General features: G+C 39.7%; 1 protein-coding gene across 1 annotated transcript in view; it reads left to right on the top strand.

Annotated features, from left to right (window-relative positions):
- Positions 1–20,988, top strand: part of MOS7 (nuclear pore complex protein-like protein) — a 109,523-nt gene extending 88,535 nt beyond the window's left edge. Inside the window, exons 7-10 of the mRNA XM_089438230.1 lie at positions 18,846–19,682; positions 19,957–20,064; positions 20,153–20,402; positions 20,551–20,988. Coding sequence (XP_089294356.1) covers positions 18,846–19,682; positions 19,957–20,064; positions 20,153–20,402; positions 20,551–20,819 — 1,464 coding nt within the window. The 3' untranslated portion in view covers positions 20,820–20,988. The remainder of the gene's footprint in view (positions 1–18,845; positions 19,683–19,956; positions 20,065–20,152; positions 20,403–20,550) is intronic.
- The last annotated feature ends 264 nt before the right edge of the window (positions 20,989–21,252 follow it).

Raw genomic sequence — 21,252 nt, 5'->3', positions numbered from 1 at the left:
TGCATTTAGAAAGATGGCACCACTAACAGACACAACAAGGACACTTATCAATGGCTTGCCTTTTAAATTTGTCCATCCATCAAATATAATGGACACCCCATGGTCAGTCCAAGAACTTGTCATTCTATTCAAAGAATGTGATATTTTTGCTTTTTCATGATCAAGTCCAACGGTTCTTGCCTTGTCATACCCAGGGCTCTTGTATCCTTTAGGGGCATCATTTATGGCAGAAACCATTTCGTGCCAATAAGGTGAGCGAAGAACATTTAATGGTATCCCACATGCATAGAGAAACCTGTAAACTTTTGAATTCACATCATTCCTACACCCCTCATCAAGGAAATCTGATATGGTTCTACGCCTTAAAGCTGGTGACCCTATGCCTCCATATCCATTGCCTTGGGAGGATGATGAAGGAGTTCTTTGTGCTTGTGATTGTGAGCTTGGTTCAAAGAAACCCCTTGATTTTTTAGATTTGTATTGGGCTTCCTCCTCTTCCCTTATGTATTTGGCTCTATCTGCTGCTGACACAGTGGCACAGGTTTTGATTCCTATTTGTTTATCTCCATCCCATGGCCTTTTCCCGCAGAGGTGTTTTATGGCACGGGTGTATGAACCTGTGTAATTATTGTTGCAATGGGGGCATTGAAATTTAGTGGTTCCACCCCCTTTCCCTGCTTTAGGCCTGTTAACATATTTCCACAATGGGGTTTGGTCTTGTTTAGTTTTTTTCAGTTGTTGAATCATGTTCACCCTCCTCCAACTCCTCACCGGGGTTTTCATCAAATCCACTCTGTCCTCCTTTTTCATCCCACTCTTCATTTTGACCCCTCCTTTCCCTACTCTCCAGCGCCATAATAACCAGAAAAAGAACCAAGAAGAAGAAAATGCCAAGAAATATAACCAGGTCCATGATGTTTGAAATTTGTAGTTTTGAATCTGCAAAATTTAATGGGAATGGGAATGGGAATGAGAAAATTAAAAATGTATTTACTATTTATTAATTTTATTTATTTAGATTCATCATTCTAGAAATAAGTTTCTAAGTTACTAACCTACTAAATTAATAAGTTACTAACCTACCTCAACAGGCTTGCTCCTTGCTCCTCGGCGCTCGCCCCTCGCTCCTTGGCTCTCCTTCAACTCTCTCAAGTCACAATGACTTAAAAAAGCCCTCCAAGCCTTTATATAACAAAAAAATTTCTTAAAACATTTTTTTTGTTCTCTAGTTTCGCTCCCAATCCGCGCTCCGGGCGGGAGCGGCTCGGGAGCGGGTTCAAGGGGGCACTCCCCCGCAACATTGATCACGATATTTTCGAGGCAACGAAAAACTGCACAAAAAATATTGCAATATTTTCAAAATATTGCTGAAAATTTGCCAAAAAATCGTGGAACCATACAAAATATCGCTGGGCGTGCAGGTCCACTGCTTTGAAAAGGATATTTTGGGTTTTTATTTGTCATTTTTCTCTGTTGGTCTTGGAGTTGGAAGGGGAGGAGCTTTGTGGTGAATTTCAAGGAGGGATCGATGATCAAACAAACATTATCATCACCAACCAAATTTTTTTTATGGATCCAAGATTTAAGATTAGTGAGGACTCAGACAAATTTCATTTCTTCCATTCACTGGTATGTTCTTAAATACCCCTATGTTAATGATATTTTTCATAGATTCAGGTTTATGCTTGCTTGCCTCTTTGCCTACCAACATTTTCCTTTGTTTTTTTGTCATTTACTATGATTTTCATGTGTTAATTTTAGGTATGTTCTATGTTTAGAGCAATTTATTTCAATTTTACAGTTAGCTCAATATCTTAGCAATCACATCAACATTAAAGTAAATTGCAGATAGAACATAAACATAGATCACAGAAGACAAGCCAAGACAAGAGGACACAAGATGTGGTGCTAGCCAGGGACAAACCTCAATGTGGGGAAACCCTTGATCAATTCTTCTTATATGTTCTTCAATAGTTCAACATAGAGAGAGAGAGAGAGAGAGAGAGAGAGAGAGAGAGAGACTACATTTACAACAGAAGTTAACACTTTGACTTATCTTAAATAAGAGCATAGATCATATCTAAGAGGATGATACTGATACATGAGGTCACTGAACTCAGTTGAAGACATGCTGCTTCAACTGATTCTCCCAGGTGACTCCATCACCCATCATAGTGTTGCACCTCGTCATCATGCTGCACCTCACTGTGCTGCATCATGCTGCACCCATCATCACTATGCTGGACCTCATTACCATGCTGCACACATGATACTGCTACACCATGATTGCTTGTTGTCCCATGCAAGCACCATGTCCTTGCTGTCCCATCTACCATGCTCCACCATGATTGCATTTGCTGCTGTCCCACTGTTTAGCATTGCCGTGCCATGTCATAGCTTGCTGTCCCACGTACCAAGCTCCAACAAGCACCATGACCTGTTGTACCACTTACCATGCTGCTGTCTCACTGTTTAGCATTGTTGTGCCATGTCATAGCTTGCTGCCCCAAGTACCAAGCTCCAACAAGCACCATGACCTGCTGTACCACTTACCATGCTGCTGTCCCTTGCAACACCATTCTGCTGTCTCACTGTTTAGCATTGTTGTGCCATGTCATAGCTTGCTGTCCCAAGTACCAAGCTCCAACAAGCACCATGACCTGCTGTACCACTTACCATGCTGCTGTCCCTTGCAGCACCATGCTGTTGTCCCACTGTTTAGCATTGCTACTGCTGTCCCAATGTGCTTTTGCTGCCACATGTCATTGCTGCTGTCCCATCATGCTGCTGTCCCATTGTTGCTGCTGTGACTGCACCCAAAACACAGCAAGACTAGCCCTCTAGCAGCCAGCCTTGAAGAGGCTCCTCCCATGCCACATTATCCTCTCAACGCAGCCATGGAATAAGTCCAACAACTTGTTATGGCTTGCGGCCTAGCTTGCTGTAGCTTTCAGCCTCCTCAACGTGCCCAAACAACCACTCAAATTCCAGCGTTTAGCTTCCCTCTACTTGGCCTAGTAGCCTGCCCTCTCGGCCCTAGACTTGGCCCTCCATCCATCAATTCGGTCACTTGAAGTGGCCTGCGGCTAGGGCATCATATGATTGCGGCTAGGTAGGCTTCAGGACTGCGGCTAGGGCAGCTTGTTTAGCGTCCTCCATAGTTGCGTTAACACTCCTTCCATGACTGCGTTAAAGGTAAGGACATCTCCTTTAGGTCAGCGTATAGGTCCCTTTCATAACTGTGGTTTGATCTCCTATTAGGGCAGCGTAGAGAAGCAGTGATCTTCTCTCTAGGACTGCGGCTAGGACAGCTAGATTAGCCTCCTTTCCTCCTCCATTTAGGGATTCATCTCTAGATTTCTCTTGCCACTAAAACCCAGAACAATTGGAGAGAAATCAAGAGTGAAGTGTGTAGAAATGACTATCAAGTCACCTCCTTTTATACTACAATGTTGAACACATGTGTGGGTTATTTGGTCGCTGGCCGACCATGACGAATTGTCCCATAACACAAATAAATTCATATCTCCATGAATACTTATCGGAATTGGATGATCTTTAGATCAATCCTACACCTCTCGATGAGAAGGATCCAAGAAAAATATCAGTTGCCATAAATAAGATGTCTAACATGGAGTTTGGCCCTAGTTGCCAATTTTAATATCATGCCCATGAACCAATGCAAGGGTTTTCTCTATATTTGGAGAACAAGCTTCATTTTTCTTTTTAACTTTCTGATGCAGCCTCTTATTGCCATTTTTCATTGCAAATAATATAGTAAAAATTTGATTTTTTAAAATGAGGATGTTATTTTTTGTGTAGTGGGGGTTTAATGCCATTTTTTTTGTCTTTTTGGTGCCTTTGGACTGAATTTTGAAGCTGTCCATTAAACACTTCCACACTTTCACTACAAATGTGCCAAATCCCTCAGACCCATTTTGGCAGTATGGGGAACTTGATAGTGGGCAAATTGGCAATATCTTTTGCAAAATGTGCTGGGACAAGATGACAGGAGGGGTTAACCAATTGAAATACCATCTTGGATAGAATCCCTGGACATGATGTTGGGCTTTGTAAGAATTCTAGCTCTGAACTTATAAGAGCTGCATATGAAGCAATCGAGAATAAAGACAAAATGAAAGAAGAGGCAACTTCAGATAAGGTCGAACATGCAGGCAAATCTTTAGGGCTATTTGCTTTCAAGATTAAGCTCGAGGGTAGTGGGAAGGGGCTCCACAACTTCACCTGCTGATTTTACTGGGAGGTCATCATTTTTGTTCCATGAAACAGATGTGGAGAACAACCTTCAATAAAGTCCGTAGTTAAAAAAAAGTGAAGCAAGAAGATGGAGTTATGGGGAGGTGTCTGTATTGGAGTGACTTACCTCTCAGCATCACCCAAAAAAATCCATTTTGGCAGCCAATGTGTGATGCTATTGCTATTGTGGGCCAGTGTAAAAAAGTGCTACATTTGAGGAGTTGTGGGGGCCAATCCTTCAAGCAGAGAAGATGGACATCAATTCTAGATTGGAGTTGAAGCAGTCATGGGAGGTCTCTGCATGCATAGTGATGTCTGATGGCTGGACAGATAGGAATGGTAGGACCTTTCTAAATTTCTTGGTACATTGCCCTAAAGGTTCCATGTCTATTAAATCAGTGGATGCATCAACACATATAAAAGATGCAACATTGATAAGTGAGTTATTAGATGGGTTCGTCCAGGAGATTGGTGTGCAAAAGGTGGTGCAAGTCATAACATATAATGCAACTAATTATATGGTTGCTGGCAAGATGCTTGTGGATAGACATTGCTCATTTTTTTGGACTCCATGTGCAACACATTGTATTGATTTGATGCTTGAGGATATGGGGAAATTCTCCTTCATCAAGAAGGTGATTGATATTACTAGGGGCATTCCCAAGTTCATATATAACCATGCTCTTATTCTTAGCCTCATGAGGAGATGCACCAAAAATAGGGAGTGGCGGCATCCTTTAATCACACATTTTGCCACCAACTTCATTACTATTCAGTCTTTTCTTCAATCTTAGTTTGAGTTGAAGCAAATGTTTGTTTCTAATGAGTCGTGTGATTGTAGATACAACATGAGACAAGATGGGAGAGCCATTGCAAAAATGGTGTACACTGACACCTTTTGGCAAGGAGTAGAAGAAGTGTGCTTAATTAGTTAACCTATAGGAAATGTTTTGAGATTGGTAATGGAGAATCAAGATAAGCTTGCAATGGCTTATTTGTATGAGGCCATGGATAGGGCCAAAGAGACCATTCATGCTTATTATGCAGACAAGGGTTCCACTAGTTTTAATAGATTGATGATGTTATGGGATGTGATTGATAGTCGGTGGATAAGGATGCTTCATTGACCCATTCATATAGCAACACCTCAACTAATTGTACTCCCATCTTGGGATAATGGCCCAACTGAGGAATTTCATATATAATGATAAACTTGGAGTTATCCAATTGATCAAGCCCTAGATCTATCCATTGATCTACCTTGGCTCATTTGGATCTGTCTCCTTCAATATGCTAGTTTTTGTAGCTTGGATAGGTGTTCTAGTGTTAAATGGTGTCTATCAGACTAAGGAACATAGTGGATTAATTATCTCCAATACTTAGAAAAAGTTTCCAAGTGAAATTGTTTTAATTAAATTAATTAACCAGTTTTAATTATTTTCTTAAGTCTATCTTAGGGAAATGGGTTAATTAATCGGGGTTAATTGAGACAAATCGATTTTTCTCTAGAGACTTCTAGAAAAGTTTTTTTAGAAGTTGATATGATCTTTAGCCATCGATTGGAGTTAGATCGTGGCTAATGATTCGTCAAAGAGAGTTTATAAGAGGAGATTGATGGGGCTTTTGGAGAACACATTTCGAGTAACAACTTTGCGGTGACAACAAGGGAACAATGATAGCGTGGGAGACACCAACAGTAGGGATCAATAGTGATTGAGATTGATTTGTTGGAGATGGATTCTTCAGAGTGATTTCTAGATTCTTAGTGACAAAAGGGAGATTGATTTATCTGCAGAGGTTGAATTGTTGAGATAGGTAGCTTGGGAGGTACTCCAAACCCTAAGGTACACGGAGGTCGAGGAATTTGACCCGCACGGGCTTTGTGGGAAAGAGTACCCATGCTGTGGATTTTGCACCCAAAGTTGTGGGTGTGAACACTTGAGGTATTTTAAATATTTGGTCATGGAGGCAAGTGGAACACCCTAAAAGGGACCTACTAATCCTAAGGCATCCATGGATGAAGGGATTGAATAGGCGAAAATAATTCTTTATGTGCATGTGTGGGCTAAAGTGACACCAAGAGCAAGTTGGCTAGGCTTGTAGAGGTGCCCTTTAAGGGTTATTTGTTACACCCATGAGACCATATAAATATGAGACCTTGTCATTCGATCTAGGCACATCACAAGAGCACACATCATTGGAGATACTTCTCATTTGGGATGCATATCAAAGAGCTTAATGAAGGAAGAAAGGAGACCTATTTTGGTGTATTCTTGAGATCGCCTAAGCCGAATTTGGATTGGGAGCAGGCCGAAGTGCAAAGGGAGCAAATCTGGGCATATGATTGGGCTGTATTCTTCTAGGAACAGGGGTTGAGACTTTCTGAGTTAATTGCAGGGAGGGCCAAGCCCTATAGTGGCTTGTTTGGGAGGCCGAAAGCCTGGTTTTGGAGGACCAAATGAGTAGGCATATGGCTGAGAGAAGGCCAAGCAATAAGGAAGGAAAGGCGGGCTGTTAGGAAGGTACAATGCAAATTTTGCCAAGGTATTGAGGCCTAGGTGGAGGGCTGGATTGATGCCTTGGCTAGGGTCAAAATTCCTCAGTCCTGGTGCATGCTTAGAGCCAAGTACAGTGGTAGATATGACGTCCTTTTCTTGAGGTATGTATGTTCCATAGTTTGATGTTGTTGCTAGGTGATGGTCTAGTCAGGACAAATTTGATTGGGCATCTTAAGAGCTGTTTGGAGGACTATAGTAGGTGTCCAAAAGGAGCCCTAAGTGTAGGACTTGAGTTTGCTAGGAGAGGCAGATTGGTTGGCCTAGTGGTTGATCCCTTGAAGTGAAGAAGTGGCAGACAAAGAGGGCGAGTAAACAAGCCCTAATTCATTGTTGAAGAAAAGGACATCTTTAGTGAGAGTGGGAGGCCTTTGTGCCTTTGACTTGCCTTCGTTGTAGCCATAGTATTCAAAATTGACCGGTTTGAATCGTAAACCAGTCAAACCGGCTGGTTCATTAATCAAAGCCCACCGATTGGTAGAAAAATCGGGTCTAACAACCCTCCTCGCTGACTTTTTAGTCAAACCAAGCATAAATTGGCTAGCTTTCCCATAAATGAGCCGATTTCATCTTAAACCGACTGGTTCGCTGCTTGTCTAGTCGCAGACCCACTGAACACAATTTTTTTGGCTTTTGAGGTGGCTTTGAGGGAAGCTAAGGGTTGTTTCCCTCCAAAAATAACCCCTTCAAGCCAATAAAGGAGGTCTCCCCTCTCATTTGCCTTACACATCTCATTTGGAGTTTTTATGAGCTTCATTGTGAGCTTGGAGATTGTTGAGTTTTTGCTGGAGTAGTGGAACAATAAAGAATTTGAACTAAGTAGTAGCCACCATGCCTCCAAAAGCCAAGGATATTGCATGGGCTCATTGTGATATGATTGATGGCAAAATGATCTGCAAATATTGCCAAAAATTTATTGAAGGAGGGGGTATTAACAAGTTCAGGCAACACTTGGTTGGGATAGGAGGCCATGTAAAGCCATGTAAAACACCAAATGAAGTAATAAGGCATATTAGGGCAAAATACCTTCAAAAGTTTGAGACTCAAGTCACTCAACCAATAAAGAAGTTTGTGACTCAAGCAGTTGCAAAGTTTGAGAGTCGAGGCTCAACCAACTGAGTTTGATCATGACGAGAAGTTTCAAGTGATGATGTTGATCACTAATATTATAATATGTAGACTTGTAGTAGGCCAGTGGTACCATAGCTTGTAGGCTTTGTTTTGGACTCTAGAGGCCATTTAGAGCCTCATTTAATATATATTTGGTTGCTGATATGTATTGCACTCGGTGCCATTTTGATATTTTCACCTTTACATGGTATATATATGAGCAACCTTTGCATATTTTGGCTCTATTGGTTTGGAATCATAGTTTAAATCTTAAAAATAGTTTTTTTCATTAAAAATTTAATTATTTCATGTGTTTTTTAAAAACTAGCTCATTGGGATCTAACTAGTCCTGGTTTGAATGGTTTCAGTTTGAAACCCAGTTTTATTAAGGGGACCAGTCTGGTCACCGGTTCTGGTTTTGAATACTATGATTGTAGCAATAGAGGAAGGCAAAAGTGGGCAGCCAAAGAGTTGTTCACAAATGAACTTGTGAACAACTAGAAGACCTTATGTGCTGATGACTTGATGGACTAAGGAGTAGCTAGAGGGCAGTATTGTTTGTTGTTGTGTTTAGTGACCTAAAGGACTTCTAATCATTGATAGAGGTAGATCAAAGAGCTGCAGATTGGAGTTGAAGGACCAACAATTGTGTTCAGGGTATGTGCACTGAAAGGAGCTGAGGAGGTGACTACATCAACAAGTAGGTCAGTTGTACTCTGTTCAGGGTAGATTAGTTGTCAACGGGTTGACACCAAACCCTAGTTGTATTCTTGTATTAGTGATTGTGTGAGGGTCATGAATCATGATCACTGGTAGGTGAGCCCTAAACAATTGTATTAAAGTTTGTTAATATAACAAATTGGGTTGAAAAAGTTAAAATGTCGTCTATTGTGTACTAGTTGATTTATTGTTGTGTTTATTCTGCTGTGCAAAGTAGTCTTGTTTGTTGAAGAATATAACTAGGTTCGGTCTTCATAATTGTACTTGAAGTCAAAATGTAATATATTTGTCAAAAGAAAGCTTATTTTAATTGACTTGTTAAAGCATGGGTTTCATGTTTGGGTCAATTGTTAGAGGTCAAGCCTCAATTGTAGGCTTTATGTTATTGTCAAATTCAATTTTGTTTGAAGACTCCTCTATCCATCAAAGTCTCCTTGCTGTCGAAGGACTCATCATCAAGTCGGCTTCCCTCAATAATCTCATGTCGGCCTAATACAGTGACACATCTCTTCATATGCTCATGGCGGCTCATTTCAATATGGAAACAACTATATATAGGAGTATGACCTTCGCTCAAATTACAGTACATCAGCGCAACAATTTCAGAGATAGATTTCAGTCCTATTACAGAGACAAGTTCGAATAATAATTCAGAGACAATTTCGGTGCTAATATAGTCAATACATTACGGTGATATTACAATGGATATATCTCGGTGCTACCACAGTGAATGTCTCGGTGTTATCACAGTGATGAAGTCTCAGTACTTCAGTGTCTCAGTGCTATCACAGTAATGAAGTCTCGATGCTAGTGCTATCACAATGATAAGGTTTTGATGCTAATGGATAAACTTCGATGTTATCATAGTGGACAACTTTCAGTGCTATCTCAGTGAGTAAATTCGGTGCTATCACGCAAGGATGGTTGAAAGATCATTGCTATCTCAAGATACAAGTTTGAGGCCACTGCAAGGATCAAAGTGTGAAGAAGAATGACTGCTATAGGAGAAATATAACTAAAGAGTGACACGGTGGACTTGATGGATGGAGGTAGTCTCGAGTCTATGTTGTAAGGGTCTTGGTCGTCTCATCTTGAATCTACTGAAGGAAGAATTTTGACTGGGTTTTCCCCTAGAGTGGGGTTTTGCCTTGGCAGTGTGCCTACATCTTGTGTTCTCTTCTATTTGTTGCTTGGCATTAGTTTTGATGATAAGAAAAGATAATTCTAAAGAACAAATAATAATAATGAAAAACATCACAAGATAATGTCATAATAAGAGAAATTGTGTAACTGCCACTCTTTGGATTTCTCAACATGGTTCAGAGCTATGGTCATGGTCAAAGGCAATTTGAAGACCACTTATACAATCTTTGAAGTATTCTTAGTGAAAGGTTCTGTGTGTATTGAAGATCAAGTCAGCGGAAGAAGGAGGATTTCAGAATATCTCAAGGTGACAAATTCAAACCTAATTCAGAGAGTGAGAGTCGGTAAAATCACAGTCAAGAAGCTCGATAAATTTCAGAGAGACTAATTCGTATAATCTCAAAAGGAAGTACAATGATACATTTTGGTTCATCTCAGAGATTGGGTGATCAAGTTTGTTGAAAAATCTCAGCAGTTACTTCACCATAGATTTCAGAGGAAGGATTCAGGCTCAGTGAATTGTTTATAGTTGAAGCACTAAGTGCGGAAGCATTGATAAGGTCAAAGCAATAAAGAAGTACATTCTTTCATTGAAGAAACGGAACTCGATATAGCTACCTACGAAGACTTACAAATGATCTAAGGTATCTATGATTGCAAGGACTAAGAACTGAAGAAGAAAATACAAATCTTGTACGAGCTCAAGTACAAGGTACCAACTCAAGGAAATCAAGTAAGTATTGTCACGTAATAAAATGCACTTGCAACAAGTCTAATGAAATCAAAGGTGTGTAAATTCAAGGTACGTATGTTCATAAATTTTCAAAGTATCTAATCTTAAATGGTTCATATGGTCCTTGTTTATAGCTAAACTAGGATAAAGATAGTACTCCCTAGATATCATACAAAAAACCTCATATTACTGTTTTCTAGAGTTTACTGTTGATTGAAAGTAATCTAGGATGTAAAGTAAAAAGACATACTGTTGATTGAAAGAATGAACAACTCGATCTCCGATATCATAGGATTCCATCCTCCCTGATCATGTAGAAGATCTAACTTGAGAAATTAAATCATGTTCTTGGCATCACATGTTGTGCTTGTAAGTATGTACTACAGGTATAAAATATGATGGCTTAATACAAAGAGAACACTTCAAGGAATTCTTACAAGGCCTGCCAAGGAACATCTCCAAGTATGTCTTAGACTATACACCTTACAAGATTCTCTTAAAAGTATGGTCATCTTATTTTTGAGGTTTGCATTACATTACTAACATCGTTATGTCTAGCTGTCTTGAATCATAAAGATTCTTGTTTAGGTTGATTCATCACTTGATAAATCTACCCTCTTTACATCCTTGATTGTTCTTATAGAACCCTAGACAGGTTCTCTAGAAAACCCTAAATTAAGGATATACTAATGTTAATATGTGAAACTCTAGCTTGTGTAGGGTTATTAGGAAATGCTATTTGAAGTTTCTAATGACAATGTCATGTTTGGGGTGTTCAATATGATCATGAAAACCTTAACTTGTTAGGGTTGGATGATGGTGTCTAATATCCCAAACCTTTGGAGTTTTGGTATAGTAGGGTTTGCTTTACTATGTTATGAAACCTTAGATCTTTAGGGTTTGGTTGGGTCTATAAGCAAAACCGTTATTATTCCTAGGAATGAAACCCTAGGTATATATGTGTCCATTGGTTGAATCCCTAGCTTGGTCTAGGTCGGTATATGTCTAATGTATTAATGTTGTCTGACATATGATATGCTTATGCATGATAATGAATTCCTAGATATGTGTGTTGACCTAATTATTGATGGTCATAAGTCTTAGTGTTTAATCTAAGCCCTTGTTTGAATTTGATATTCTAGGATGATGCTGTTTGGGAAATCTAGGGTTTTGCAGCTAAACCCTAGTAGTAGTTAAATTCTCTAGTATGTGTGATATGACAATCTGAAATCTATCTATATAGTGATTGTTGAGATTGTGTAAATGAGAAATCTAGGGTGTACATCAAACCCTAGTAGAAGCTAGTTATGTTGTTGATTAAGCTGTGACCAATTTTGATTGTTGAAGCTCATATATGAAATCTAGGACATGTATGAAATCCTAGTGAGGAGTCTAACATATGAATTCTGATGGTTGTTAGACACATTACTTGTTTGAATTGTTTCTAGGGTTTTCTATATGAAATAACTTGTCATTGAAACCCTAGATAAGTTTAATATTTTGAGTTGTTAATGTAATTTAGGGTTTAACTAAACCCGAGCAAGAAGTTGAAATATAGTCTCTTGCTGACTATGTTTGTAAAGTCTAATGCTTCCGTTATTATAAGATTCTGATATGGCTAACTTCATGCTTCTATAGTTTTACTTGCTATCTAAGTTGTGCAGGTACATCATCTTCAAAGATGGTGAAGATGATCGTAAGTAAAGTTGATGTGATAAGTATGACATATTAATGACTCTAATAAGAAGGATGGACGCCATGAAAGATTCTCCAATAAGTGGAAGTTGATCTCCCTGGGTTAAGAGGGAGCCTGGATAAAAGAGATCTCCCTGAGATTAAGAGGGAGGGCATAGTCATGATGGAAAGAGGAAATTGGAGAATACATTTGAAGCACCGTTGAAGGAAGAAAAGCAGGATTTGATTAAAGAATATGTTGCTGCATGAGAAGTAGGAAAGGAAAGTATATGATTGAGGAATCTTCTATCAAAGATTCGGTTGATGGCCTACGATGATAAAATTGAGAAGCAACATCTAGTTGTACGAAAGACCCTGAAGGTTTGTATTGGTTTATGAACATGTGAAAATATATTATTTATTGGGGTTGTGTTTGTACTGGGAAATCTCTCGAAGGTTTTGATAGCATGCTGGTTACTGATTAGTTTGATCGGGAGAGATTTGTTATCCTTAATTTGCCGGATTGGACTGTTGAGGCTTTGTGAGTGAAGCATTTCCTGGGAGGACATCTGGCCGACACTTTGTGTTGATGTTTAGGTCTCGAAGTTGGGAGGGTGGTGTTGGTCATAGAACTTTGACCTCGGATACACATTTGGATCCCTGGGTTGACCGTTAGTAAGTCGGCCTAATGGTACCTAGAGAGGCTGAAAGCTTGAGTCCATCTTAGTCCCCCCTAGATAGATTGCCTTGGTTAGGAATCTAGTCCATGGCATTGCGGTGCCTAAACTTCTTTGTAGATGATGTGTTTTGAGATCTTCCATGTACCTCTATGGTTATATGCGAATATGAATACCTCCCTAGTTAAGAGGGAGTGTTGAAGAATGTAACTAGGTTGAATCTTCATAATTGTACTTGAAGTCAAAATGTAATATATTTGTCAAAAGAAAGCAAAAAGAATTTTATTATTATTTTAATTGACTTGTTAAAGCATGGGTTTCATGGTTGGGTCAATTGTTATAGGTCAAGCCTCCACTGTAGGCTTTAGGTTATTGTCAAAGTCAATTTTGTTTGAAGACTCCTCTATCCATCAAAGTCTCCTTGCTGTCGAAGGACTCGTCATCAAGTCGGCCTCCCTCAATAATCTCATGTCGGCTTAATACAGTGACACATCTCTTCATATGCTCATGTCAGCTCATTTCAATATGGAAACAACTCTATATAGGCGTATGACCTTTGCTCAAATTACAGTACACTGTACAACAACTCGACAATTTTAGAGATAGAATTCGGTCCTATTACAGTGACGAATTCGGATAATAATTCATAGACAATTTCGGTGCTAATATTGTGAATACATTATGGTGATATTACAGTGGATATATGTCGATGCTACCACAGTGAATGTCTCGGTGTTATCATAGTGATGAAGTCTCGGTTCTTCAGTATGTCAGTGCTATCACAGTAATGAAGTCTTGATGCTAGTGCTATCACAGTGATAAGGTTTTGATGCTGATGGATAAACTTCGATGTTATCATAGTGGACAACTTTCAGTGCTATCTCAGTGAGTAAATTCGGTGCTATCACACAAGGATGGTTAAGAGATCATTGCTATCTCAAGATACAAGTTCGGTGCCATTGCAAGGATCAAAGTGTGAAGAAGAATGACTGCTAAAGGAGCAATAGAACTAAAGAATGACAAGGTTGACTTGATGGATGGAGGTAATCTCGAGTCTAAGTTGTAAGGGTCTTGGTCGTCTCATCTTGAATCTACTGAAGGAAGAATTTTGACTGGGTTTTCCCCTACGGTGGGGTTTTGCCCTGGAAACATGCCTACATCTTGTGTTCTTTTCTATTCGTTGGTTGGCATTAGTCTTGTTGATAAGAAAAGATAATTCAAAAGAACAAATTATAATAATGAAAAACATCACACGATAATGTCATAACAAGAGAAATCATGTAAGTGCCACTCTATGGATTTCTCAACATTGTTGTGGCATTTGAGTTGGTTGTGTTAGAGATTGTAAGACCCAAACCTAGATTCTCTAGTGACGTGGAAATTCAACATGGAATCAAAGCTACTTTGAAGGGCTAGTGAATCAGAGTGTGCATAATGAGTACAGGTCAAGAGGGAGTTGGTTCCATTGTTGTTGAAGGACTAATAGCAAAGGCGAAGTAGTTGGTTGGTCTGTGATATGAGGATAGGTTGGAAGGATTGTCTAACTATAGTTGGTGGAAAGAAATGATTAAGTTGGTTTTGATGGTGAACAGGATTTGGGACTTTGCCGAGAAAGAAATCAAGAAACTGACTGACCCTAAAGATCTGGAAGTGTACGAAGAGATAGATAAGAAGGCCAAGCTAACTCATCCTAGATGGTGTCAAGGATTCTTTGATACCTCATCTGTGCGGGAAGAACACTGCCCATGAGATGTGGAAAACTCTTCAGGATCTGTTCTAGAATAAAACGAGAACTGACTGTTGGTATTAAAGGATAAGTTGAAGGCCACCAAGATGATGGATGGTGAAGGAGTGGCATCATATTTGACAAGATTGTCTCATGTTCGAGATGAGCTTGCCACCATCAGAGAGATTGTTTCAGATTCTGAGAAGGTGACGATTGCTTTAAAGGGGTTTACCCCGGAATGGAAGCCTGTCATCAAAGGGATCATTGCTAGAGAGAAGCTACCAAATTGGAACATATTGTGGGTTGACTTCATTTAGGAAGAATTACAAGACGAGGATCTTCATCAGGGGTTTACCCTGGAATGGAAGCCCTTCATCAAAGGGATCGTTGCTAGAGAGAAGCCTACCAGATTGGAACATGTTGTAGGTTGACTTCATTTAGGAAGAATTACAAGACGAGGATCTTCATTCGATGAAGAAGGCTTCTGATGATGATGTGGCTCTTGCAGCGAGAATAAAGTGTAAGCAAAAGAAGGACTTGAGTAAGCTGAAGTGTTTCGGTTGTGGCGAGTATGGTTTTTATTTGACAAAGTGTTCGAAGAAGTAGGGAGATAATGAGAAGAAGGGGAATGAGGTTGCAGGTGTCGCCACTTGTACTGAGATAGATGATCTCTCTAGAAGATTGGAGAGTGAAGATTTTGCTCCGATTTCTCATTTCTTTGAGGGTGCCATCGATGAGACTGCATGGTACATGGACAGTGGTGTGTCGAAGCATATGACAGGTTCACGTGATGTGTTTGAGACTCTAGCTGAGTGGGACTCGAAGTTGCACATGATGGTGGGCAACAAGAGTCAGAAAGAGATTAGTGGATCATGTGTCATGCCATTAAGAACAAATTCAGGCCAGTTGATGCAAGTTAAGGATGTACTGTATGTACTAGAGCTCAGATATAACATATTGTCCATCTCACTGATCGAGCAGAAGGGGTTTGACGTGATTTTCTAGGATGGGAAAGCGAAGCTTAGGCCTAAAGTCTCTAACTTTGTGGAGTATTCATTGGAGTTAGGGAGCATGGTGTCTATAGACTGATGGGAAAGCCTATAGATCATGAGAAGAAGAAGTAGGAGCAGGTCCAGGTTCTAGAGGCTCAGAGAGAGCCATGTTCTAACGAAGGCTTGTTGGTTTAGAGGGAGAATGTGGAGCCCAAGAAGAGCGTGTGGTTAGTAGGAAGCAATAGTGCTTCTACAACTGGCAAGAAGGAACAATGGGATGGCCTGAAAGCATTTCAGGAGAAGAAGAAGTAGGAGGCTACTTATGGCAGTGATACGCCCAAGAAAGGCGAGATTCATGCCACAGGGTTTGCTGCAGTAGTGAACACTAGGAGTTGGGCTAGTGTCACCATCAATGATAATGATGACGAGTTACTTCCTAGTGGTGGAAGTACCTCCCTCGCTAAGAGGGAGTGTTGAGATTGGTAGCTTGGGAGGTACTCCAAACCCTAGGGTACATGCTTGTGGAGGAATTTGACCCACATGGGCTTTGTGGGTAGGAGTACCCAAGCTGTGGGATTTGCACCCAAAGTTATGGGTGTGAATCCATGAGGTATTTTGGAGGTTTGGTCATGGAGGTAAGTGGAACACTCATATCCTAAGGCATCCATGGATTAAGGGATCAGATGGGAAAAAAGAATTATTTATGTGCATTTGTGGGCTAAAGTGACACCAAGAGCAAGTCGACTAGGCTTGTAGAGGTGCCCCTTAAGGGCTGTTTGTTACATCCATAAAATCATATAAATATGAGACCTTGTCATTCAATCTAGGCACATCACAAGAGCACACATCATTGGAGATACTTCTCATTTGGGCTGCAGATCAAAGGAGCTTAGCAAATGAAGAAAGGAGATTTGTTTTGGTGTATTCTTGAGACTGTCTAAGCCAATTTTGGATTGGGAGCAGGCCGAAGTGGAAAGGGAGCAAATTTAGTCATATGATTGGTCTGTATTCTTCTAGGAGCAAGGGCCGAGACTTTCTGAGTTAATTGCAAGGAGGGTCGAACCTTGTAGTGGCTTGTTTGGGAGGCCGAAAGTCTGTTTTTGGAGGACCAATCGAGCAAGCATATGGTTGGGAGAATGCCGATCAATAATGAAGGAAAGGTGGGCTAGTTAAGAAGGTACAATGCAGATTTTGCAGAGGTATTTAGGCCTAGACAGAGGGCTGGTCTGGTGCCCTAACCAGGGTCGAAATACCTTAGACATGGTGCATGCTCAGAGCCAAGTACAATAGAAGATATGACATCCTTTCCTTGAGGTATGTAAGTTCCATAGTTTGATGTTGTTGCTAGGTGATGGTCTAGTTGGGACAAATTTGATTGGGCATCTTAAGAGATGTTTGGAGGATTTTAGTAGGTCTCCGAAAGGAGCCCTAAGTGCAAGACTTGATAATGACTTCAAGTTTGTTAGTAGAGGCAGATTGGTTGGCCTAGTGGTTGATCCCTTAATGTGAAGGAGTGGACAGGGCTAGTAAACAAGCCCTAGTTCACTGTACAAGAGAAGGACATGTTCAATGAGAGTGGGAAACCTTCGTGCCATTGACTTGTCTTCATTGTAATAGTAGAGGAAGACAAAAGTGGGTAGCCAAAGAGCTGTTCACAAACGAAGTTGTGAACAACTAATAGAAGATCCTATGTGTTGATGATTTGATGGAATAAGTAGCAACTAGAGGGCAATATTGTTGGGAGTCGTGTTTAGTGACCTAAAGGACTGTGATCATTAATAGAGGCAGATTGGGAGTTGAAAGACCAATAATTGTGTTCAAGGTACATGGACTGAAAGGAGCTAAGGAGTCGACTACATCAACAAGTAGGTCAATTGTACTTTGTTCAGGATAGATTGGTTGTCAAATGAGTGACACCAAATCCTAGTTGTATTCTTGTATCAATGATTGTGTGAGGGTCATGATCCCTTGTACGGGAGCCCTAGACATTTGTATTAAATTTTTTTAATATAACAAAGTTGGGTTGAAAAAGTTGGAGGGCCAAACACTCTTCCTCCAAGGTACATCCAATACCCATGCAAGCAACCATCCTCCTTAACATGCACACCATATAGAATACATGAATGGCATATAAGATAACTACCTTATCAAGGATTGTGCCATATCTAGCATCAAGTTCAAGTTTAAGAAACCACATATAGAAAACTCTCCAAATGTCATCAACCAAAATGTCTATGATGCAACTAAGAGGCTATGGTTTCATCATTTACACCACATCACATGAAGGCACCTTAGCATGGTGTAAACACTCTTGGAGCAACCCAAAAGCTAACAATGATTTGGGGTTGATGAATTTGGATGATGATCCACTAGTAGCTCTAGGCATGGTAGGCACTAGCCACACTATTTACTAGTACAATGTCCTTGACGAGTTTGTTGGGTTCGATCTAGAGGATGATCCTATATTTCATGATGAGGGTCCCATTCCTAGTGGTGGTTATGAGTTTGATGATTTATCATGTGATAATTGATATATAGTAGCTTGTAGCATGTTGTTTTCTGGATACCAGTGGCCATTTAAAGTCTCACTGTTTATGCATTTTGTTCTTGACATGTATTACAGTTGATGCCGTTTTTCTATATTCTTCCTTACATGGTACATACATGAGCGGACTTTGCATATCCGGTCTCAAATGGTTTGAGTTTTGAGTTTGTATTGATGTACATGAATATGTATTGCAATTTTATAAAAATTTTCATATTTCATGTATTTGTAAAGCAGTTCATAAACTGAGTCATTGACCGATTCTAATCCAAGTCTAGGCTGACCCTTGGGCAATTCCAACTTTTAAATTATAGTAGGTAACATAGTATACTAAAATTAATTTCAGTCTAAATCTATTATAATAATATTCCACATTTTTAAAGAATCTTAATTCTCAGGTTTTCTGTATCAATGCATTTGTAAACGTTTTTATCCCAATGTTTTATTCCATAATTTGGCATTTTTAGTGAAGACTAATACAGAGCTGGTTACCATATGTAATATCTTCTAATATCAATGAGAATTCAGCACTGGAGTCGAATATACTATAATCTTGAGATGTTAAAATTTGTTAAGTACTATTTAGTGATGTGTGTCTGTGACATGAAGATTTGTTTTGGCCGAAGTCACTTTGCATGGTTTATTTAAAAAATTATGCACCTCTCATTGTCATTTTTTGATTTATCTGAAACAATTTTATTATGGCTGTGCAGGGGCCTCTTTCTATTATGTTAGGTGGCAATGCAAGCAGTGGCAGTGATGAAACTAAAGAACAGCATGTGCGTGCAGTCAGTTTTCTGTACAACACAGTCAGTAAGGATAGCATTTTAGCAATTGGCCTGAGTGATGGCCAAATGCGAATTTTTGCTCTTGCAGATGAGTTGCAACCTGTTTGGAATTTTGGGAGTTCACCTCGATTACAAGTAGACAATGATGGCAACTTGCTCTCAGTTGCCATGGTTGTGGAGGCAAAGTTAGGAAATACTTTAGATGATAGCACTTCGAGTGTAGAAACATCTGATAGGAAAAACAAGGTAATGGACAATTCTTGGTCATGGCACCCACCTCCTTTGCTGCAGTTGTCTGTGGTTGACTTTGCCCTGCCAAAAACTGTACTAGAAGTTGCACCACTTTCCCTTTTAACTGATCCTATTATTCCAGAAAGACTCTACTGCTACCATGGAGGGGGCATAGATGCTATACTGTTGCATTGGCTTCCATTCTCTGACCTGACTGCAGATAGAAGTTCTGCTGGTAAAGCTCCTTCTGTATTTCCTGTGTTGGATACATGTCCAACTGAAGATTCTATCCCTACACCATTGCTTGGTGTCACTACCGTCCTAGATTCATTTGGTAAATCGTGGCTCTTAGCGCTTACCTCTGCTTGCGAGTGTGCTGTAATAGAGATGAAGACTCAGAGAGAGTTGCACCCTCTTCAAATCGACTGCTCTAAAGAAAATGATCAGAGCCTAGAAGCTTCTGAAATGGGAAGTATGGAGATTATGAGTAAAGAACTTTTGCTTGGGCCAAAAGACATTCCTATTCCTCAAGTAAGTTGCATCTTAGCATGTGCTGCTCCATATTTGTCAAGCCAGTGTTCATTTTATGGACCAGATTTATGATTTGCAGTGCTTCCGTATCTGTAGCAACTTGCATGCCAGTTTTGTTGTAGTCTTTCTGTGTTTCCTGACATCTTCTCTTTGTGTGCTCTTTGTTATGTTCAAAATCTTGATAAAAAAAATCTGTTAAATTTATGTTTTTCAACTGCTAGGTAATACCTCTGATGATTTTTGTTAATATGAGGTCATGTTTTTGTTTAAATAGGTTTCATCATCAGGCCGGTCTTTGACTGCTGACTCTATTGAAGGCCGCTCTATTCTTCATGATCATTACAAACTACTCCATGAAAAATACGTTGAATATGCACATAAGGTAACTGGCTAATAAGATACTTTCTGTTACTATTTGAAAATTGAAGAGTATATTGCAAGTGATTGACTTGTTATGTTGATCTTTCCAGGTGTATGTGGAACTCAAGTATCATGGCCTTCGGCTAAACAAAGTTGTCGATGATCAGCAATTGCGTTTGCAGGAAGTGAAGGAGAAGCTCCATGGTGCTCAAAAGAATGAAAACTACCTAAGAGAGCGAACCGTGAAGGCTGTTGAGGTAAACAGACAGCTAGAGGAACGCCTCAAGAAGTTTAGCAACTTACCAGGAGTGAAGGAAGCACCTCTTACAGCTGCAGAGCGTGATTTCAAATCTCAGATTGGTATGTTTTATTTGTTGTTATAGAAACAGGGGAAATCCTTCCATATAATGTAAATCTGTTTATGTGACAACCTAATTGTTGATCCTGGTAAATTATACACCTTTTCCTACTCAATTTGATCATTTATTATCTCTACATTTCATAACAGATATGATAAACAGCGAGGACTTGAATTACCTGCATTCAGCTATCGATGTTTTAAATGCACGCTCTGAACGATATATGCTAGTATCCCAGTCACATTTGAAGAAATCACCAATCCAAACAGTTGGGAGAAGGAAGCTGCCTATGCCAGACACTCAAATGTCACGCTTGAAAACAGCTGTTGAAAAGCTTTCCCAAATTGTTGATGACTCAACCAGAAAGGTGAAACTTGTGGAAGATGCTGTTAAGAGACGAGAAAGTATGGGAGGCTAGCAAGGTCTATATAATGATTCATTTATATCATGTTTGTAATGAACCAATACTCGCCTAAGTGGTGGTATCATTATAATATTGGATATGGTACCTAAAGCTGCTCTGGAAATTGTACAATATTTTGTATAAAATAGGAAGAGTATGGAATGGTCTTTTATTGCATTACAAATGTCACTGAAATTTTCATAATCATGCTTGAAGACTTGATGCATTAAAATGCAATATACTGGATCATGGTGGCGAAAGATAATAGCCAATTCCTCTAGTTGCACAGGAACTGCACCTAAGAAGTTGGGGAAACCCATTTTTAAGGTTCTCTATGTTCTGGAAGCTTTGGAACTTGCAGAAAACTTACCAAGAGCATGTCAAGCAGTTCAACGAGCTTTAGAAGCTTTGCGGGAACTTTTGGTGAGGGTCAGCCACTCCTAATGTC

The sequence above is a fragment of the Pinus tabuliformis genome, chromosome 9, assembly GCF_031772625.1.
Source record: "Pinus tabuliformis cultivar Carrire ecotype Pingquan chromosome 9, CPIR1, whole genome shotgun sequence".
In the NCBI taxonomy this organism is placed as follows: domain Eukaryota; kingdom Viridiplantae; phylum Streptophyta; class Pinopsida; order Pinales; family Pinaceae; genus Pinus; species Pinus tabuliformis.
The sequence above is the reverse complement of the archived record's forward strand: the minus strand, read 5'-3'. Positions and strand labels throughout refer to the sequence as shown.